General features: G+C 35.1%; 1 protein-coding gene and 1 non-coding gene across 2 annotated transcripts; one reads left to right on the forward strand and one right to left on the reverse strand.

Moving 5' to 3' along the window:
- Positions 1-12,148: 12,148 nt before the first annotated feature.
- On the forward strand, positions 12,149-12,255 carry LOC141640095 (small nucleolar RNA R71). Its single transcript, XR_012542841.1, has one exon. It is a non-coding gene; the product is annotated as a small nucleolar RNA R71 (small nucleolar RNA).
- Positions 12,256-22,830: 10,575 nt separating this feature from the next.
- Positions 22,831-23,532, reverse strand: LOC141640033 (uncharacterized). Its single transcript, XM_074448995.1, has 2 exons — positions 23,080-23,532; positions 22,831-22,995 (listed from the first exon to the last, which is right to left on the reverse strand). Exons 1-2 carry the CDS (start codon positions 23,530-23,532, stop codon positions 22,831-22,833), a joined length of 618 nt encoding a protein of 205 aa, XP_074305096.1.
- Positions 23,533-23,978: the final 446 nt, after the last annotated feature.

Genomic DNA, 23,978 nt, shown 5'->3' on the forward strand with positions numbered 1-23,978 from the left:
TCCCTACCGTCCGGTCGCGTCATTTTTACCATTTTCGGGCACTTTTTTTATTTTGACCATTTTCGGGCACTTTTTTTTATTTTGACCATTTTCGGGCACCGTTTTTTCAATTTCTTTTATTTTTCGCGCTAATGAAGGCCATTTAAATTTTCTACGTTAATTCTTCTTTTTGCTATATGTTTTGCTTGTGATTTCCTACGTGAATTTCGGCAGCATGACGGTGCAAACCGTCATATGCCATGTTCGAGTATGTGTCCTCAACAATAGTGCGATCACATTATTAAAACTCATGATAAGAATACACAAGGGATGATTCATTTTTATACGTCAACTGATCAACATTAATCGGTAATGATTGGCTGACTAGAGTTTGACATTACTGTCGTTTGACAGTGGTGATCAGTTGATCCCTAAAGGTCACACCTAAAGGACGATTCCCTTAATAGATAAATTAATTAATCGTATATTGATACAGTTTAATTAATTCCTTAAAATTGAAAAATTTACAAATGTGAGTGAGAATATGAATCTTATTGTAATTCGATTAAATAAGATTCGTTTTAGTAATTAAAATGTTATATTACTAAAATTTTGTTTATGAAACAATTAAATTAAGAATGATCGGTTAATTATAATTACAATGTGTTGTAGATTATATTAACTAGAACCATTTTATACACTTGTGATTATGAATTACTAATCAATTGTTATATATAATTGAATTAATATATGTAATAATATTTAATTGTTAAATATGCATTAATATTATTAACAACATGTTACATGTTACATGTCACACATTATATGACAAAATGACAATTGACAAAAATAAAATCGACTCCATATTATCTATATGGACCGGTTTTTGGAGGATATTAGGGTGAATTGGTTAATTGTTTTTGAATTATAGAAAACACAATGATTAACCACTAAGATTAGACTACACCCTAGTTTTGTTTTGAGAAGAACAATTGAAAAAGTGAAGGGCATGCATTGGCTCTATGACCACTCCCCTCCACCGGTTTTTGCACCCCATTTAGAGAATAAGAACTGTTTTTATTCTCACTTCTCTCATCTTCTCTCTGAAAATAAGTTTTAGAATAATATTGTTCAAAAATCTTACATTTATTTAGATTACTAAAAGGTAGTAATAAGAAATAATATTAAGATTAAATTTTTAAGGCTTCTAATAATATATCTAGTTAATATTGGTCGGACTATCGTTTTCGGTTACTTGTCGTTAGGAGCACCTAGACCAAAATAATATTTATAACTTCACAAACTACTCTACTATTAGTAAAGAGGTAAGTAAAGGTCGGATCCCAAGGGACGGGTATTGATGTAGGATTTTCGATTTCAAGTAGTGGTGTCTAAGGGTGTCACAATTTGGGTTGAGATAAGAAGATCACTAAACTAAATAACAATGTATGTAAACAAGCAAGATGATTAAAATGAGATGTAAACAATTGAATAAAAGCACTAGGGTGTCATGGGTTCATAGGGGATTCATGGGAATTGATCATACAAACATATTCTCAAATTATAAGCAAGCAATTATTGTTGTGATAGGATCGAGTTGGTTTATATCTTACAATCCTAGGAAGGTTTGGGTCCCGGAGCCGAATCGATTAGATTCTACAACACCTACAAGTCGACTTAATCCTCCCTACTCAACTATATGCATGGTCTAATGAGACTCGAGTTGGTTTATTTCTTACAAGTCTCATTGAAAAGGTAAGTGATGGGTAAAAAATGCAAGGATTCATAGGCTCGCATTTCATCAAACATAACATGTGCATAAGTTGAGATCACAATAAGCAAGCAAATAAATTATGTGAACATATTAGATTAAGCATGAATCATCCCCCATGTTGGTTTCCCCTAATTCCCCATTAACCCTAGCTAAGAGATTACTCACTCATTATCAAGTTTAACATGCAAACAAGGTTGTCAATCATATTAACAAAGCAAAACATGATAAATGAATGGAAACGATTAACAATAATTAAAACAAGGATTAAGAGAATTATACCTAATGATGATTCCAAAATAATAAGCAAAGAGTAATAGAAGTACTTGATGATTGATGGAAGGTTGTCACTCTCCCAATAATACCCAAATAATCTTCAATTACCCAAAATAAATGATGAACAATAGAGAAATTAAGGAAATGAGATTTGTATTAATGCTTAATTAAAAGTTGATTACAATATTAAAATGAGATTAAGATTGCATATGAATAACATGATAATCTAATAAGTACAATGGGGTATTTATACTAAGGATTAGGTACATAAATTAGGGTTACTAAGGGCTTAAATTACGATTAAGATCCTTAATAAAAGTTGAGGAAGTGCTCCTCTCGAAGGATATGCTCATCTCCGCTTCGCTAGTCTTCAAGGAATATGCGCATCCCGAGTGGACTGAGGAGGAGACGGCTTGCACTGGGAAGGAATCTGAGCGGCCTGGTGCATGAGATGCTCGGATTGTAGAGGGCTAGGACGAGCGGACTGGATACGGGACGCTCGGATTGTAGCCAGCCAGGATGCTCGTCCCACGGCCAAGACGCCCGGATAGTATCTCAGCAAAGCTTCTTCTTCTTTTCTTTTTCCAACAATCCTCAAGGATTTTGTTGGGGATGCAAGGATCTTCTCATCATTGTCCATTTACATCGTTATTTACATAGGCCCTCTAGTCTTGTCTTCATTTTGATGCTTGGTCATTAAATTCGATCAATTTAGCTCCATTTTGCCATGAAAATGCAAGGTTTGCACTCCTCTCCTACCAAAGAAACAAAACCTCAAAGAATATGCAAAACGAAAGACTAAAGATAGTAAATGACCCAATTATACACTAAAAAGCATAGGAACGAGGCTAATTTGGGGACTAAATATGCTCAAATATTGGTCACATCAAATATCCCCAAACCGAACCTTTGCTCGTCCCGAGTAAAGAGGTGAGAAAACTAGGACCCTTATTTAAACTAACCTACTAATATAGCCGATATGAGACAATTAGCGGGTCTCACTCCGCCCCTTAAACTCACAACAAGACAACCATGAGGTAGGATGCCTTTTTGCAAGGCAAGGTGGGTCTTGCCAAAATGGCGACACATACAATCATTAAAGCACACAAGATCAAGTAATGGATGCATCTACAAAAGAATAGACACTTTCCTCATCTAAGTGGCGGAAATTATCTAAAGGGGAAGCAATTCAAGGGTACACATTCCATTATAGATATGGTTTCTTCAAACTACTAAGCCTAGAAGGATACCAATAAATCACCTCCAAGTTGTGTCAAGTTAGGGTACCTTTGTCCTCAATCGTTAAATGCTTTTGTCAAGAGTATACTCCCTATGGTGTTAGAAACACTGGAGGATCGCGGAATTCCCCTTCTTGCCTAGATAAGAAGAAGGGTCGTCCCCTCTCTAACATGCACAAAAGTGGATACGATGGAAAAGGGATCAATAGAACTTGAGTTTCATATGGGAGTTTGCGTTTTGTTGTTGTTTCCCCCCCCCAATTTCTTGTGGCATTTGACATTTTTGAGAACACTTTCTTTGCCATTTCTTTTGATGTTTGGCATTTCAATACTTGACAATTTTTAACTTTTTGCATTTTCTTTTGAACATTTTCAAAGTCACCCCATTTGTAGGGAGGGTGCTTATTTTTGAAGCTTTAGGAGTTTATTTTTGCTCCTCTTTTCATTTGATGTAATTTGTGCAAACTTTTTTCACTTTTCATTTCATTTCTTAAACTCAAATTTGAACAATTTTTTGTGCCCATTCCCTTTGATGATAAAATGTGGTAGAGTATGGATGATGGTTGCATGGTTTCAAGGGTCACCTTGGAATAAACGGTAGCCAAGGAGTTATCACACCACAAGGTACTCTCGACTAGGCCTTAATCCATGGGTCAAAGGATACTAGCATGACACATCCTAGGGTGTTTTACAAGCATTTTAACAAGCAAAGTCTTAAGAAGAAAAAGAATCTACAAGGGCCTTATATACACTTCTCAAGTTTCCCAAATAGACGGTTTCACAAAATTTTTTCAAAATGCAACTAGTATGCCAAATAAACTAAATGCAATCCTAATTTCACATTGTTTATACCGCATCAATCAAAATAAAGCCACATAGTCATTAAAATAAAGAGGAAAAAGGAGATTGGAAAGATCATACCATGCGGTCTTCAATGTCCTCATGTCTCGGATGTGGCGTAGTCGGTCAATGTGAAAAGGATGAACAAGCACAATATATACAAGGCTACACTACAAAGGAAATGAACATGTTTTTGGTTTTTTAAATTTTTGAATTTTTTTGTATTTTGTTTTAATGAAATTAAAGGACATATTTTTGTATTTTTCAAAATTTTCGATTTTTATCATTTTTGTTTTAAAAAGGTCAAGTTAGAATTTCCCATCCCCACACTAGTATGGGCATTGTTCTCAATGGCCAATACGATAGGAAATTAAGAAATTTACATGAAAATGCATGATTTCTAAACTAAATGTCAGCTATATGATATATAAACAAGAGTGAATGCGAACTAAGCTATGCTATATGATGCATGGTTTTTGTTATTACTACTACAGATACAGGCTATAACAACGGCTAAAAACCGTTGTTATATAAAAACCGGACGTTGTTAAAGCGTCCGTTGTAGTAGGTTTTAACAACGGTTGGTTTTCCTAAGAATCCCGTTGTGAAAACTATTAACAACGGTTTAAAGTAGAAAAAACCGTTTTGGAAAGGGTGACTAAATTTTGGTGGGAAAGTTATAACAACGGTTAGAGTATAAAAAACCGTTGTTATAACTAAAGACAACGGGTTTTTTTTAAATAACCGTTGTTTATTTTTTTTTTAAAAAAAATTAAATTAAATATTACTAGATGCATGCATTATTACGGCGGCCCGTTATAATTCCGATGCATGCATTATTACTGCCAATCCCTGCATATGAATGGCCAATATATGGAATGAGAAGGGTTATAAGATTTGAAGCAGAGATATGATGGCACAACTTCCTAAACATATATTAATTAAAAAATAACTCAAAAGACACATTACTTGGTATAAATACATGCATTATCTCAACCACCATTCCATTATCTCACTATATATCTCCAAACCCTAACTGCTAAAATAAACTCCAAACCCTAAATCTTTCAAACAAACTCCAAACTTCATCAACAATGAATGAAACCATCCGTAAGACTGTTACTATGACCGAGCACAACAGGAGTTTCATCTGCCGGTTGCTGGACATCGAGGACAGGTACAGGAGCTACCTTTGAGGACGCTCGGACCGCACTCAAGGATGCCAAAAAAAATGGCTTGACAGAGCAGCAGTTGTTGCAGCTATATGACGATATAGCAACTGCTGAACGAAACCTCCAAATAGCTAAGGAGGAGAGGATGGATATCATAGAAGAGAATGAGACTCTCTATGCATATCTAAGAATTGCATTTTTATCAATGTAATTCGCTTTTTAATTTATATATATATATATATATATATATATGTATATATATATATATATATATATTAAGTTTATCATGCATTCCTCTCTATCATCTTGCTTCTTCTTTGTTTTATTTTATTTAATTTGTTTTACAAGCTAATAAACGAGAAAAACAATAAAGTGACAAAACTAATTAAGCGAATAATACTTAGAGAAAGAACATAATGATCGATAAAAACACATGCAAATGAAATAATTAGAGAAAGAAAATAATGACTGAGATGACAAAACCTAAATTAAATCATGCATATTTACGTGATAATTAGAGAAAGTAAGAGACGATGAAACCAACAGTGACGGCGAGATGATAAAGCGATGATGAGGAAGAGAGAAAGAGATGATAAGAAAGTGTGTTTTGTGTTTGTGTTTGTGTTTGTGTTTGTGTTTGTGTTTGTGTTTGTGTTTGTGTTTGTGTTTGTGTTTGTGTTTGTGTTTGTGTTTGTGTTTGTGTTTGTGTTTGTGTTTGTGTTTGTGTTTGTGTTTGTGTTTGTGTTTGTGTTTGTGTTTGTGTTTGTGTTTGTGTTTGTGTTTGTGTTTGTGTTTGTGTATGTTTGTGTTTGTGTTTGTGTTAGGTTTGTGTTTTGTGGCTGTAGCTGATCTGTGTTTGTGTGGTTTATAGTATGGAAAGTATTGACAACGGTTGTTAAACAAAATCCCGTTGTCGTTATAGAATATATTAACAACGGGTCCATAGTAAACCGTTGTTAGAAAGTATTAACAACGGGTTTATAAATAACCGTTGTAATTACTTTTCACTAACTTTGCGCCAATTTTGTGTCAAATTATTAACAACGGTTGTGCATGTTTGACCCGTTGTTAAAACCTATAACAACGGTTATGGAACCATAACCGTTGTAATTAATTTTAGTAAAATTCGCGCCATCCGTTCTACAACGTCTTATGGTGATTTTCGTGGATAAGCGTTGTTAAAGGGGCATTGTAGTTGCCTGGATTTGTAGCAGTGTATGGTGGAGAGCATAATTTAGATTAGCTCCCAATGCATATGCATAAACTTCCCCAAACCAAAATAGACACTATTTCTAATCTCAAAAATTGGGGGAGTTCATGCATAAAAAATGCAATGCATGAAACTAAAATTTATCATTTTGGATTTTGAAAATGGGAACAATAAAAATGAACACCTTAATGGAACCAAGGTGTTAGTCTTCCAATGTTGCTAGGACTCCACAAAATGATCAAGATAAAATAAAAACAAGAGAAGTAGACAAACCATAAAGGAGGTGTAAGCATGTAGGATCCTCCAAGTGTTTGCTAATCCTCACCCATCGTGTCATCATCATCATCATCATCATCATCATCATCGACTTCTTCACTTGAGTCATCATCAACCTCCATGGATGTGGAGTCATTTCCACTCTCACTTGCACTTTCTTGTTCATCCTCACTTTTCTTTTCTTCTTGAACTTCTTTATCTTCACCTTCTTGCTTATCACTCTCATCAACAACCATCTCCTCTTCACCCGGTCTACCACCTCTAGAAGTGCTAGGAAATAATACCTCATTATCCGCCCAACTAGGCAAATGACAAGATGGATCGAGAAGTCCTTGCCTAGCAAGATGTAGGAGGGGCGGATATTGTGCTTTATAAGCATCAACTCTATCATTATAGGCTTGTTTATGCATTTCCCACATCAATAGAGTCAAGTAATCATTTCCCGCCTTGGCATTTTCGGGGTTGAACTCGTGGTAGACAAATGGATAAGGTGGGGTGATAATGGAGGAGGAGGGCTCAACAACTTCTTTCCCGTTGGTGTTGAATGATGTATTCGGCTTCTTCGGAGAGTGGGAGAAGGTAATTCGGTCAATGAATATTCAAGCGGCAAATCTTGCTAGGCAATGTGAAGGATTTAGCTTCATTTGTCAACCACCCAAATTTGTTATCAAGAGTATCATTCTTGACCCATTTGAACTTTAGAATCATAGTGGCTAGATCAATGATAGGCCCCCCGCTTACCGGTGTATAAGTGTCATTCTTGTTGAAATCCCGGTTAAAGTGCTTAGCCAAATAAGTCACTAATCCTCCGTTGACAATAAAGGTCGTGCCTTATTTGCCACAATCAACACTAAGCCATCTATCAATTAAAAGTCGTAAAGCATTGTATGGCTTTATGAACTCTCTCCCAATGTTTAAAGCCGATTAAAGAAGAACAAAATTATGTTCAGTAAGATGATTTGTACCTTTCCTAGCTACCAAGGTATTCCCAACAACCTTGTGCCATACTCTTATTCCCGGATGATGGACTAAGAGAGCACGACAATCATGATAAGATGTGAATTTCTTTCCAGAAATGGCCTTCCATAGAGGAGCGGGGTCGTACTTGGTAGGCTTCTTTGTGTATTTCGGGCTATCACTAAGGCCAAATATCTTACCAATTTCGTCATAAGACAATTTTTTATCAACATTCTCGAGACGAAACTCAATATTGGTTAGGGTCTCCACCTTTGTGACTTTCAAGGAGCTCAAAATCTCTAAGGTGAGGGAGGAGTAGGTCAATTCTTGCATTTCAAACAATTTACTAAATCCCATAGACTCGAAAAAGGTCTTTGTTTGTTCAAGAACACCCAATTTTGACAATGCATATTGACAAATGAACTTGGTAGGCATGATGGTTTTCTTAGCAAAGAGAATAAATTTATTCCTATGGGAGTTGAAAGTGAAAATTACCTCCGGATAATCGGCTAATTGTTCAATGACCGGAGTGGTAGAAGTAGTAGCTTCCATAGGAGGATTTTGTTCATGAATCTCCAACCTTGCATTATGGACTACCAATATCTTTGATGCTTGTTTGTCTTAAAGAGCTTGTTGCCTCTTAGAAAGGTTCTTCTTTTGAGGTGCCTTGTTTCCACCTTTTGTTCTTGCCATACTCCTTTGCTTAGTAACACCAATGAAAGCTTGAAATCTTCAATTTTTAGTAATGCCCAAATCGATTTAAGATAGATGAATGTTGCCTTGTATCCCTAAAATCGACTCAAAACTTGAAGATTTTGGTGTTTTAATCACTTGTTGTTGCTAAAAGAGTGATTAATTTTTGTTTTGAGGAAGTTTGGATTTGATTTGGTTGATTTTGGTTGAGAAATTTGATTTTTGTTGATGGAGAGGATGAGGGTTTTGGCATTTTGGGTAGTGTTTGTGTTTGAAATAATGAAAATGAATTGGGAAGGAGGGGTTTAAAGACCCGTTAGATTTTGAAAAGCAAAGGGAGACGAGCGGATTCAGCCTCGGGATGCTCGGATTCTTTAGTTTCCGGGTTCAGGAAAAACGCCTGGGAACGAGCGTCTCGAAGGTAAGACGAGCGGGTTCTTGAGCTGGGACGTGCGTCTTAGGCTTGACACGCTCGGATTCCTTTCCAAGGAGAAATTCCAAAAATTAACAGTGTAAAGATGAGCGTCTTCCTTCTGGGACGACCGTCCTGACTGAGACGAGCGGATTCCTTGCCGGGACGCTCGGATTTTCAGTCAGACCTAAAAATTAATTCTGCAGCTTCACAAGACGAGCGTCTTATGCACTGGATGCTTGGGTTCATTTCAAGATGAGCGGATTCGCCTCGGGCCGCTCGGATTCTGCCTCTTCCACACGGATTCAGGTCCATCCGTGGGTGATTCGTAACCCGTGTCATTTCATTCTTCAATTCTTGTGTTCTTCATTGTGGGGGCACTACAAAGGCATGTATAGCCTAGGCAATTGCTATCCCCACATTAAGGCAAAACACTACACATCAATAAACTCATAAGTCCCCTCCCTCACTTCTCTTAGAATGACGAAAATCTTGATCAAGGCATAGAAATGCAAATCCAAAAATGACAAAAATGCAATACGATAATTAAAATGCAAGTTAGGGAGTTAGAATATTTACAGATGGTGGTTTAGGGAGGACTCCACCAAACTCTCATCCAATAATGAGATGTCAAGGGGGCATGTTCAAGGTGTTGTTGATGTTACTCAACACCTTGAAGAAGTAGTCGAAAGCTTGTTCATTGTCATGATAAAGATCTTCAATAGACCTTTGCACTTGTTGTTCTCCATGATGGTCTTGGGTCATAGCATTACCGATATAGGGATTGAATATCCCTTCAAACTCATCATCCCAAAGACCGCATACTTCGTCCACTTGATCACAAAAATGTCTTGAGTTGATGAAGACAAATCTCCTTCTTTCTTTTATTGGCCAATGAGGCCTTCTTCTTCACTTGTCGTGGGTGAGCTTTTCAAGCTCTCATTGTTGCAATTTCCTTGCTCTTTTGATGGAGCATCATCCACTTTCTTCTTCTATTGAAATGCCAACTTCTTCCTATCATCTTTCCAGCTATAGTGATCAACCATGAAACATGGCTTATGCAATCGGGGAGCTCTCAGAGTCTTGTCAAGATTGAAAGTGATGGTTTCATCTCCCACTTCAAGGGTGATTTCTCCATGTTTTACATCGATCACCGCTCCCGCGGTGTGCAAGAAAGGTCTTCCTAAAATAAAAGGAATGTTGGAGTCTTCTTCCATGTCAACAATAAAAAAATCCACTGGGATGAAGAATTTGCCAATTCTTACGGGAACATCTTCCCATACCCCTAAAGGTGTCTTTGTTGATCTATCCGCCATTTGAAGCGTGATATTGGTGCATTTGAGCTCTCCCATTCCTAGCCTCTTGCTTACCGAATATGGCATGACACTAACACTTGCCCCAAGGTCACATAAAGCTTTGTTGATTGTAGTGTCACCAATAGTGCATGGAATTAAGGGTGAGCAAATTTAGGTCCGGACCGGAAAAATGGACCGGACCGGACCATTTGGTCTGGACCAAACCCGGACCGAATTATTTTGGTCCGGTCCTCGGTCCTCATTTTTTCAAGGTTTGGTCTTCGGTCCGGTCCGGTCCAAGACCGGTTAATTTAGGTCCGGACCGAATGGACCAAATTTCATGTTTTTAATGACGCAACATTAAAATATTATGAATCAAATTAATATTTTATCTTCAAAAGACATTATAAATTAGTATTGTCAAAGATTTTTATAAAAAGAGTCGTCTAATTATTTAAATGCAAGAGTCGTCTAATTATTTAAATGCATTTTATTTATCGGAATTAAAATGCAATTATCGTATACGAAATAATTAAAAAACAAATTTTAGGTCCATTTCGGTCCAAGACCGGACCGGACCGGACCAACTATTTCGGGTTTGGTCCGGTCCAAGACCGAAAGTTTTAGGTCCGGTCTTTGGTCCACAAAATTTTTATTTTCGGTCTTCGGTCCGGTTCGGTTTGGTCCGGTTCGGTCCGGTCTTGGACCGATTCTCAGCCCTACATGGAATGGAGAAACTTCCCGGATCCTTGAGCTTTGGAGGTGAACTTCCTTGAAGAATAGCACTCTACTCACTTTAGTGAAAGCAATAGTCTCAAGCTTCCGGATTGATTTCTTCTTTGTAAGGATATCTTTCATATACTTTGCATAGGTCGGAACATGATTGATCAATTCCGTGAATGGAATCGACACTTCTAAATTCTTCACAATCTCCATGAATTTTCCAAGTTGTCATCAAACTTAGGCTTAGCTTGACGACTCGGGAATGGAAGTCTAATCACAATAGGCTCCGTTTCTTTGGCCTTCTCTCCATTCTTCTTTGAAACTTCTTGAATTGTGGGTTCTACTTCTTTAGAGTTTTCAACAACTCTTTCCTTGTCACTAGCATTCACAACATCTTCATCAACGGGCCTCTTCGGCCTTTCATACCTTGCACCACTCCTCAAATGGATGGCACTCACCGATTATTGTCTTGGGGGATTACCTTGAGGGGGTAATTGCCCCTTTTGTCTTTGTGAACTTGAAGATGCTTTGAGACATTTGGGTCTCCAACATCTTTTTGTGAGCTAGTATGTTGTTAATGGTGATGTCTTTTACTTGGCTATCCTTTTGCATTTGAGTGAAAAACTCTTGTTGGTTCTTTTGCATTTGGAGGACCGCTTTTTAAACATCAAAACCTTGGTCATTTGATTGAGTGTATGGAGTTTGATTTTGGTAACCTTGGTTTTGGTTGTAAAAGGGTCTTTGATTTTGGTTTCTCAATGGAGGTGGGGTGTATGTTGGTTGAGGGTTTTGAACATTTTGGCTTTTGTATGAGAGATTTGGATAGAATTTGCTGTTTTCATTGTAATAGTTGGAATAAGGGGTACCACTCTTGTATACTTGAAAAGCATTCACTTGCTCATTTGTTCCCCTACATTCACTTTGGTCATGTCCCAAAGTTCCATAATTCTCACATATTCTACTTGGAATTGATGAAGATGCCACCATGGCATTAACATGTTTCTTAGGTGATTTGGAGGCCTCTTCAAGTTTAGCCATAGCCTTCTCAAACTTCAAGTTAATGGTATCAATATGAGCACTAAGTTGAGCACCCAATTGAGTAATAGAGTCCACTTCATGCTTTCCTCCTTTAGTAGCCTTCCAAGGTCTACTATATTGTGAGTTATGGACCGCCATTTCCTCAATCTTGTTCCATGTTTGATTATCGTCAACTTCGGTGAACATACCATTTGATCCCATGTTGAGAATGTTTCGGGAGCCTTCATAAAGACCATTCCAAAGTTGTTGTACGAAGAACCACTCGCTAAGTCCATGATGAGGACATGAGCGACAAGTTCCTTTGAATCGCTCTCAAGCTTCATACAAAGATTCTTCGTCCCTTTGTTTAAACTCCGTGATTTGGGCTCTTAGCATGTTAGTCTTTTCCGGAGGGTAGAAATTTTTGTAGAAAGCAAGAGCCAATTTCTTCCAAGAGTCAATACCAAGAGTAGCCTTATCAAGTCTCTTTAGCCATTGTCGTGGTACCAACAAAAGAAAAAGGAAATAAGACCCATCGAGTTTGGTCTTAAGTAACTCCGGTTTGTGAAATCGCATCACAATAGTCACAAAAAGTCTCCATATGAGAATGAGGGTCTTCACTAGGCATCCCCCCAAATTGGCTTCTTTCGACTAATTGGATAAATGCGGATTTTGCAATGAAATTTTCGGTCAAGTGTTGTGGTGTGGGAGTACCATTTGGTAGGTTCTCCTCGGTTGGTACGGAATGTGATGAAAATTTAGGCATTGTGGGTTGATTTGTGGTGGGTTTTGTGTTGGGTTCTCCTCTCCTTCTCTTGCAAAAGGGTTGATGAACTCAATATTATTTGGTTGAATATCCACAATCTCACCAATACCTCTAAAAATATTTCTAGCAAGTCTTCTATTGGTTGTCAAAGTTCTTTCAACTTCGTGATCAATGGGTAACAAGTTACCTTGTGATCTTCTAGACATGCAAAATATCAAACAACTTGAAAATAATTAGAACAATCATGAGGAGTTTTACTTCCCCAAGGGAAAGAAAGACACAAGTAAGAACAATCAAAGAAAATCAAATCAAGTTAAAACCGTCCTCGGCAACGGCGCCATTTTTGGTCGGACTATCGTTTTCGGTTACATGTCGTTAGGAGCACCTAGACCAAAACAATATTTATAACTTCACAAACTACTCTACTATTAGTAAAGAGGTAAGTAAAGATCGGATCCCCAGGGACGGGTATTGATGTAGGATTTTCGATTGCAAGTAGTGGTGTCTAAGGGAGTCACAATTTGGGTTGAGATAAGAAGATCACTAAACTAAATAATAATGTAAGTAAACAAGCAAGATGATTAAAATGAGATGTAAACAATTGATTAAAAGCACTAGGGTGTCATGGGTTCATAGGGGATTCATGGGAATTGATCATACAAACATATTCTCAAATTATAAGCAAGCAATTATTATTGTGATAGGATCGAGTTGGTTTATATCTTACAATCCTAGGAAGGTTTGGGTCCCAGAGCCGAATCGATTAGATTGTACAACACCTACAAGTCGACTTAATCCTCCCTACTCAACTATATGCATGGTCTAATGAGACTCGAGTTGGTTTATGTCTTACAAGTCTCATTGAAAAGGTAAGTGATGGGTAAAAAATGCAAGGATTCATAGGCTCGCATTTCATCAAACATAACATGTGCATAAGTTGAGATCATAACAAGCAAGCAAATAAATTATGTGAACATATTAGATTAAGCATGAATCATCCCCCATGTCGGTTTCCCCTAATAATTCCCCATTAACCCTAGCTAAGAGACTACTCACTCATTATCAAGTTTAACATGCTAACAAGGTTGTCAATCATATTAACAAAACAAAACATGATGAATGAATGGAAATGATTAACAATAATTAAAACAAGGGTTAAGAGAATTATACCTAATGATGATTCCAAAATAATAAGGTAAGAATAATAGAAGTATTTGATGATTGATGGAAGGTTGTCAATCTCCCAATAATACCCAAATAATCTTCATCACCCAAAATAAATGATGAACAATTGAAAAATTAAGGAAATGAGATTTGTATTAATGCTTAATTAAAAGTTGATTATAAGATTAAAATGTGATTAAGATTGCATATGAAGAACATGATAATCTAATTAGTACAATGAGGTATTTATACTAAGGATTAGGTACATAAATTAGGGTTACTAAGGGCTTAAATGACGATTAAGACTCTTAAGAAAAGTTGAGGAAGTGCTCCTCTCGAAGAAGATGCTCATCTCCGCTTCGCTAGTCTTCAAGGAATATGCGCATCCCGAATGGACTGAGGAGGAGACGGCTTGCACTGGGAAGGAATCCGAGCGGCCTGGTGCATGAGACGCTCGGATTGTAGAGGGCTAGGACGAGCGGACTGGCTATGGGACGCTCGGACTGTAGCCAGCCAGGACGCTTGTCCCGCGGCCAAGACGCCTGGATAGTAGCTGAGCAAGGCTTCTTCTTCTTTTCTTCTTCCAACAATCCTCAAGGATTTTGTTGGGGATGCAAGGATCTTCTCATCATTGCCCATTTACTTCATTATTTACATAGGCCTTCTAGTCTTGTCTTCATTTTGATGCTTGGTCATTAAATTCGATCAATTTAGCTCCATTTTGCCATGAAAATGCAAGGTTTGCACTCCTCTCCTACAAAGGAAACAAAACCTCAAAGAATATGCAAAATGAAAGACTAAAGATAGTAAATGACCCAATTATGCACTAAAAAGCATAGGAACGAGCTAATTCGGGGACTATATATGCTCAAATATTGGTCACCTCAAATATATTACTAGTGCAAATCCCGTGCATAAATGCACAGTTTTTTCAGATTGGGATATTAGAGAGCTTAGAAAATAAAGATGATAAAATTTAAAAGGAATTTAAATATCTACACACAATGGATAAGAGATATTAAGTTACTTATTTGTAAGTTGATAGTATTAGAAGTTAAAGTTGTTCGTGAATATCTTTCCTAAACAATGTTAATTAAAATTACGTAAAACATTTAGTGGAGAATCAATGAATTTTCGTATTTATAAAATTTAGATTAAATACGTTATTACAAAATGACCTATACAAAATGTTATTAATTACGGAGTAGCGATCATGTTATACTGCAATCATGTTTCATATGTAGACTAATACATGATATAATAATAATAATAATAATAATAATAATAATAATAATAATAATAATAATAATAATAATAATAATAATAATAATAATAATAATAATAATAATAATAATAATAATAATAATAATAATAATAATAATAATAATAATAATAATAATAATAATAATAATAATAATAATAATAATAATAATAATAATAATAATAATAATAATAATAATAATGAAAGCCTTTTATTTTTAGCTTTTACTAGACTTAGCTTTGCTATTGCTAAGGGTGTGGGAGCCCAGATTGTCTCTCGGCTCCCCACCAATTTCATGTAAACCTTTTATTTTTATTTTAATGAAAGCTGCGCGCATAATAATAATAATAATAATAATAATAATAATAATAATAATAATAATAATAATAATAATAATAATAATAATAATAATAATAATAATAATAATAATAATAATAATAATAATAATAATAATAATAATAATAATAATAATAATAATAATAATAATAATAATAATAATAATAATAATAATAATAATAATAATAATAATAATAATAATAATAATAATAATAATAATAATAATAATAATACGATCATATAAATAAGACGTAGTGCAGATCCTATGCTAATGCACGGTATTAGATTGTGATGTATACAGATTTTAGTAATTAACGAAACAATACTTATTTCGTGAGACGATTTATAGTGTGATACGATTCCAATGGGTTAAAAGACAACTCACTTATTAGCATTAAATGAATAATATTTTTTGATAAATATAATCCAACTCGCAGTTTGAAACCGTCTTACCGTATATTTTATCTTCAAAAACGTATACCCTATATTTTCTGTAAAAGAAATTTTATATAATTGAATTTCTCCGAAACAACTTTTATATGTAAGATCTAACAAAAAATAACTTCTATGTTTAAGACCTTACAGAAAACCAATTTTATCATTTAATAAGTCATATATGGAGTACCAGATCCTAAAGATGATATGACCATGTATGGGCCTATTTCTACATAATATTTTTATGGTGGGCTATTAATAGCTCTTACATTAACAGGTGGGATAAAAAAAGGTGGGTTACTTATAAGATTCTCTATTTGTAATTTCATTCCCGGTGGAGTCCATAAAAATAGGCCCAACTAAGAAGAAGTTTAGTTAGGCGGGAAAATTAAGAGAATTTTTATTCTCTTAGTAGTAAGGGGGAATTAGAATTAAGGGGTTGTCTTGGTGCCATCAAGAGGAGAATTTCTACTATTGGGATTTAGGAGGATCATGCTTTAATTTGTAGCTCAAGAACAAGTGTGGGAAGGAATCCTCACTTGTGCCCTAAAAACCGATTTCTACTAATGTAAGGAACTTTATTCTTACGTTTCTATTTATATTAAGTTATGCATGCACTAGATCAACATCTAATTTATGAGAAATTTAGATCTATAATTAAAGAGTTTATTTAGAGGGTTATTGAATCCTTTCAAGTGGTATCAGAGCTTAGGTTGTTGCATGCATAATCGATTTATAGTTTTTCTGAGTTAAATAAATAACATATAAAACTAGAGATTTTGTAATTTATATTATAAAGTCAAGAAACTTTAAGCATATTATATATTCTGGTCTTAATATATATTTAGGTCATTTTGATGATTTATGGTAATTTTTGGCTAATTTTAATGATTTTTAGTGATTTTATTACATTTTAATGTATAAAATGGTATTTAAAATGCTAAAAATAGTTAGACTTAGTTTCCGACCTTGAATTTTTTATATGACCCCACATGTATATTTTACTTATTGTATGTAAAGTTTTGTATAAATTTAATTTATTTTGCATGATTTATAATTTTTATGAGATAAAAATGGAATAAATGGAGGAAAAATGGTTAAAATTAGTTAATCTTCGAAACAAGACATGAAATTTTAATATGTTGCCACATGACTATTTTACTCACTGTGTGTAAAATGTTAGATGAACTTGATTCATTTTGCATGATTTATGAATTTTTTAGTGTAAAAATGACATGAATAGTGACTATTTTATCAAAAATAGCTAAAATAAATTATATGGCATGAGAAAATTATTTTAGGTTGAATTATTATCCCAAATATCAGATATAAAGTTGGAATATTGATTAGATTAATTTTCATATGCTTTAGATATTTTATTTGATAAAACCGATAAATTGCAACTATATTTTTCTTGAAATAACGAAAACTTTAACCTTGATTTTTGACATTATGAGTATCATGGAATTATTCCAGAATGTTCAAAAATTTAAAATTCAAATTTTGAAATTATTGTAATTAAATTTGGATTTATTTCATAAAAGGTTATGATTTTAAGGTCAAAAAATGAGCATAAATGTTAAATCAAGTTGAATTATTGTCAAAAATTGAGTAATGACTAATTTTTGAGTCCTAAAAGGTCAGGATAATTAACTTGGACTAAAATTTGATTTTAGTATTATTCTGTGATTTTCATAATTTAAAGATCGCGAATATCCATAAAACCGGATTATATTTACGATATAAGTTTGAATAGGGCGAATTGGCACATAGCTTGGCATGTTAGATACATATTATAATGCTGCATATTTTATTGATGAATTTCATATTTCTTTTATATAATTTTGAATTATGTAATTTTATCTTAGTATGGCCTTAGTTTTAATCGATATTACCCGTAATGTAAGGGAATATAGATTCGGTTGTAATTTATTGTGATCTCGTATCATTTTTATTTTATTTTATTAGATTTTATTTTACAAATGTATAATAGGAAGTGATATGTACATTTTATTATTTAATTATTTGTAATTCCGGAGTTTCCTAAAGACGGTGCCATTCGGAAAGGAGTTCCGATCGAGACGGTGTCTACCCTTGGGAGGCGTGTCATGTGAAGATTAAAGGGACCAAAGGAGTTGGTTTCCGAATTTGTAATAGAATATAAGATTTTCTATTTTAGGAAAGGCCATACTAGTAAATTTATTTTTCTTTATTTGCTTGCTTTATATGTTTGCATGCATTGCCAAATCGCCGTAACTTCACAGACATATTTTTACGTCTTATCGACTATTGTCAATTATAATTATCGAGTATTCATCGACTTAGTTCACTTAAAGATGATAGATAATAAATCAACAAGACCTCTCACATATTTAAAATTGAGATTAGCCTTACCAAATAGTAGGACTCATGAATCCCTTTGACATTTGGGGTAGATTCGGTTCCCCGGGGTACTTTAATTTATCATTGGGTAAGTGGGGTAATAAAACGTTATTACACGTGAAATTTGGTTGGACTCAACTGGATATAAAGACTAGTCTTATGTTCTGGGGCTAGAGATAGAATTTATGAAATACATCGACCGAGAATTCTATAGTAGAATCAATTAAAGAGTTAATTCACCAAATTTATGCAAGTATGGAATGTATCGGTTTCCCGTGCCCATGTTTGTATAAAGATGGATCTCGGGATCATTTATATAATTTAGGTGCGAGGTCATTATATAAATGCATAATTTTAAAACCTTGTTAAATATGTTTACAAGTAAAATGATAAATGTTAATTGTTTCCTTCAATTCCTTTTTGTAGTCAATTTGATTAATTTGCAATGGCAACTCCGATTTCATCCGCTTCAACTAGTGGAACCGCTCCACCTCTCACTAATGCTTCTGGATCCGATCCTTTATGGATCGATGTAACCTTGAAAAGAATGGGACTAACTTTGCTGATTGGGATGCCCAACTCCGCTTGTCCGCGGAAGGTGACGACAAGCTACGTTACCTTACCGAAGCCGCTCCCGCTACACCTACTACTAGGTCATCCGCCGCGGTTAGGGAGGCCTATGAGGCTTACCTAAAAGCATCGGCCACGATCAATAATGTCTTGATCTTCTCTATGGAAGCCGATCTCCAAAGGAGTGCTATTAGGATAGGCACCGCCTATGAGATCTACACCAAGCTTGTAACCATGTTTTCAGAAGCTCCAAGAATCATCCAATATGAGGCGGCCTCCGCATTCTTTGAGCTCAACATAAAAGAGGGTCAAAAGGTTTGCCCTCATGTGCTCAAATTGATTGAGCATGTTGAGACGCTGAAATTACAAGGGGTTGAAATTCCCGAACAACTCGTTATTGACCGAGTTCTCCATTCCTTGAATCGTATCAAAGCATATGTTCAGTTTAGGGTAAACTACAATATGCAAAAGATGAAAAACTCTCTCCATGAATTGCACAACTTGCTTGTACAAGCCGAGAGAGACATGGGTCTCAATGTGAGTACGACCAAGGATGTGCTCAATATTAATGATAAGAGCAAAGAGAAATTCAAGAAAAGCGCTAGAAAGGGTAAGAAACCCACTCCAAACAAGGGCAAAGGGAAAGCTATTGGCAATAGTTCATCCAAGCCCAAAAAGGGTGCTTCTTCCGAGGATAAGTGCCACTATTGTTGTGGTACGGTTAATTGGAAATGTAATCGCCCGAAGTATCTAGGAGATGTTTAAGCTGGACGTGTGACTCCAGTAGGTAATAAATTCTCTAATCTATTGTGTTATTGATATAAATCATAACTTTGGTATTTAGATACAAGTTGTGATTCTCACCCCTTTTAATGTAATATAGGGCATGTGAGCAAAGACAAAGGCAAGGAGAAGCAAGCTTGAGGAAGATCTTCAACAAAGGGATGCTAGGGTAGCCGTCCATAGTAGAAGACCTATGGAAGCTTGGCTTTTATTTTGTATTGTCTTCTTTGCATTAATGTATTTTGACTTGTTATTTTAGAACTCGTTTTTATTTCCGTGTTGGACATGGAAATTTGTTTTATTTCCATTTTGCAAAAAATGGTTGTATGAATTTTAATGACTTGGCTTTCAACCCAAGTCATTCGGTTTATGGAATTTTCTTTGTTCTAAAAACTTGTCATTATACACTTTTTTACATCAACAACATAAATTGATTTGACTTAAATTGATCATAAAAGAATTACAACGATTGGATCATTGTAATAAGTTCATAAGCCATGAATTTGATTCCCTCTTATGCTTTGATGACTAAATATCACATCTTATTTGACATAAGAAAGAACGATTGTAAAGTCAAATAGAGTTATTTGAACTCAAGGTAGAGAATTTTATAAACCAATCGAAAACACCACTTATAACTAAGACTTGTAACAACTTATAAGACTCCATACGAACTACGGGAGGGCTTAAGACCCTAAAATTGTATAAGACATGGATATGAATCCAATCCTTTATCTTATAAAGGTTAGTCTATCTTACTACTATATTACAATGTCATTACAAGAGGAACATCTATTAAGGTCATAATGTGCGATATTTTCTTCATTCACAAGTTTAAGTATAAAATTGTTTGTTGCTTATATAACTATCTTTCCAGAAAAATAGGTGTACTTTTCAAAAGATAGAGTGGGACAAAATTAGCAACAAACTCGAGACTAGTGAGGAGACCAAAAGAAAGCTTATTAGGTCAAACTCGAGACTAGTGAGGAGACCAAAAGAAAGCTTCTTAGGTTAAATTCGAGACTAGTGAGGAGACCAAAAGAAAGTGTTCTTCAATAAATATTATGAAGTGGTTGTGTCAAGTAATTTCAATTCAATTTTACATAAGAGCCTAATGAACCCAAGTGAAATCTGTACATAAGAGTTGCATAGATAGACGTTAAATTGTCTACAAAGCTAAGTTAAAGGGTAACTATGCTAAGATCCATATCATCATTGCTACACCTCATAGTGTGTATAATCAAGTTAGATGTTAAAACCAATTTCTAAATAGGTATTTAGAAAAGGATGTGTGTACAATATAAGCACGAGGTTTTAATTAACACTTAAAATTGCAATGATCATTACAATTATGTGATGAGAAAATGGTTTCACTCGAGTTGTCGAGAAGCCATGAGTATACATGGATTTAAGTCGGAGTCAAAATTGCCACCTTTAGACATGAAGTTCAGTGGGAGAAATTGTCTTTCATATTAATGTCATTAAGGATTACATGCTAACACTACCATCGATGAATGAGTGTTTTTGTTTTCAATTCTCGATGAAAGTTGACATAAAGCATTCTAAAATTACAAATCTATTACTCCCTCCGTTCCGGTCATAAGTTTACACTTTCCTAATCGGGGGGTAAAAGTGATATGTTTACACATTCTATTTTTGGTAAAGTTTTGGCCATATGGGTTGTGGGCCTGTTTTGCTTAATCAACCCAATTAACTCTAATCAAACCTCATTATTTTCTAAAAACCCTACCTCACAAACACAATTCCTACTCTTCTCACACGTCACACTCACTCTCAAACTCTCCCTCATCAGACACTCATCTCTCCCACAAGCCTGTCACACAAAAAACCCCTAGATCTGTTTGTCATGGAGTAAAAAAACAACCCTATTAATTCTAAAAGCATTCCTCCTATCGATTCTCCCAAAAACGACATTGTTGGTGTCATTTCTGAAGAGATTGTCGCTGGCATAAGTTCGGATCTGAAGGAAGATAGAGTCGATGAAAACAGTGGTGGTCGAGCCTCGAAGGTTAGTATCATCCATCTTTTTCCGAATCTTTTTCGATAATTATTCGACAATAAAAGCATTATTTTCCCGATCTTATTGTTAATCGCTCAATTGATGGGTAAATAAATTATTTTTAATTATGAAATTAATAAAGCTTTAATATTTATGGGTTTTTCCTTTAATTGGTAATGACTTGTTTTTGGATCTTAATATTTAAGATGGCGTCGATGATAATGGCTCGTTTTTGGATGTTGGGGTGTGATTTTGTTTGTGCATGTTATTTGGCTATTAATAACAAGTTTTAAGGAATTTGTTTATTAAACTTAACACAAAGTGCCCACGAAGAGGCAAAACGTCAAAAATCCCACTATTAATGATTGTATTGGGTGATGATGAAAATGGAAAATAGAATTTATGTAAACAATTGTTGCTGATTTTATGTACAATCAACATATTTGGAGTAGTTGTTGCAGATTTTACATTAATAGTTCTTCGAATTTGATTGCTTTAATGTTTTAAGTCGATGAATATTTAACCTTTAATCAATTTATGCTAATGTCTTGTGATTTCTAGGGAGGTGACAAATTCGATATTGCCATAGTAGAGGAAAAGGCTAAGGTTGTTGATGGTGAAGTGGTCAGGTCTCCATCTCCAGAGAAACCATGGACAATTCCTGTTGGGTACTGTCGCAGGTGCTGTATCACTTTGGATATGGAGCTTGATGGCTGCATTGGTATGTGGATTGATCCTAAAGACGGTTTTAGTGTTGTTGTTGACGGAAGTGGGCTATGTGAAGACTGTGAATACAAGAATTCAATTGAGACGGACCCTAATTGGGGTAGGAGTAGAAGAATCAGTTCAAAAGAAAGGTCTTGTGAAGAAAAATGGGTAGGTTCATCTGATGACGATGAGGTTAGCTCAGCAACTCCTTCCAAAAAGAAGCAGTGAGGTAATTTTTTCGTATACTGGTCATTTCTGATCTTGTATGTCATAATTTCTTTCAAATCTATGATGAATGCCGATTTGCTAATAAAACTTCCATAATTTCCTTACATTACAACATGACACGATCATAGTAGCAAATTAAAGAAGTTCATTACATTACTACATGCCGATTACACAACCTTACAATTAAAAAATTTACATCATGGCTACTATTTATAAGAATTACTTAACCAACCATGTTAACAAAAACTTGTTACATACCATGTTTGAGATATGTTCAACACTTACTAGCTTGAACATATCTCAAACGAGTTGTCATGTTCAAGTACTTTGGTCTGGAAGCTGTGATACAAGGCTTCTAGTCTCATGTAAAAGAGCACCTAACACATGTTCTACTTCTGGTATAATTGTTGTTGGTAGCATACCCATTATGTCTAACCTTTTCTTTCCTATATGAGGAATCTTGTAACGATTACTGCCCTTCAGCTTGAGTATTACATTCATGCAAGTGAGTAACATTAACCATGTGTAGTTTAAAGTAACTGGGCTGATTTCTTCATATTATCGTACAACTGCATCCACTAATTGCATAACTGATCTTGGTGCTTTCTCGTGTTGAATTGTTTGGATACTCCTAAAATGTCCTAGGTCTAAGATGTTAAGGTCAGGACTATTGGGGGGTTGGTAAATGAGTTCTATATCCCAACCGTCCTCCATAGCAGCCCTCTTAAACTCGGGGTCATTTGATAAAATGTGAGGTCTCGCATTATCTTGTTGAATGAATATTTTTCTGCCCTTGCCGTCTGGCCATTTTGCCTTAATGGCTGGAAGAATCTTCTCTATAATACATTTTTTAATTACTGCCCTTGTGATACGATCTATTGGTTTAGTTTCAAGAGTCCCCTTGCTTCTGTTTTTGCTAGACCTTTTAGCAGGGACAATGCAACTAAATGGGAAAATTCCAATTTTCCCATCGAAAGTCACAACTCCATTTGTAATTCTAGGTCTTGCTGACGCGCCCATGAACATAACTTTAATCATACGGGTCTTATAGGAACATGATCTATGGGGGTCTTCTTCATTACGACCTAGGTAAAATTTTTGTGTAGCTCAACTCATATAAAACCATTTCTCATCTATATGTATCACATCATACATTTCATCAAATTTCATATTATGCCCTAAGCTAATGTTACTTATTTTTTCTAACACCCATTTCATCCTTGCCATCTTATTTGCTTCAGTTAATTGAGGCTTAATTGCATTTGAGTGTGACCTTATCTTTCCTTTTTTAATAAGTCTATGCACTGTGGCTGGGCTAAGGTTCATGGCAAATGCAAGAGACCTAACACTTGTTCTTTTATATAAAGGGATGGATCTTACCATTTTCAAGTCAATAATGACTCGTTTTTTGCTGCCTTTGTATGCCCTGTCCACTGCCACTAAATTCCCCTCATTGATTTGCTTTT

Source organism: Silene latifolia, unplaced genomic scaffold (assembly GCF_048544455.1).
Source record: "Silene latifolia isolate original U9 population unplaced genomic scaffold, ASM4854445v1 scaffold_70, whole genome shotgun sequence".
NCBI classification, from domain to species: Eukaryota; Viridiplantae; Streptophyta; class Magnoliopsida; order Caryophyllales; family Caryophyllaceae; genus Silene; species Silene latifolia.

Excerpts from the sequence above, each read along its gene's own strand:
- LOC141640033 (XM_074448995.1), bottom strand. The coding sequence starts at position 23,532 with ATGGGCGCGTCAGCAAGACCTAGAATTACAAATGGAGTTGTGACTTTC. Across the intron at positions 22,996-23,079 it reads TGCAATTAGTGGATGCAGTT|CTGAAGGGCAGTAATCGTTA; the intron begins GTACGATAATAT and ends GTAATACTCAAG.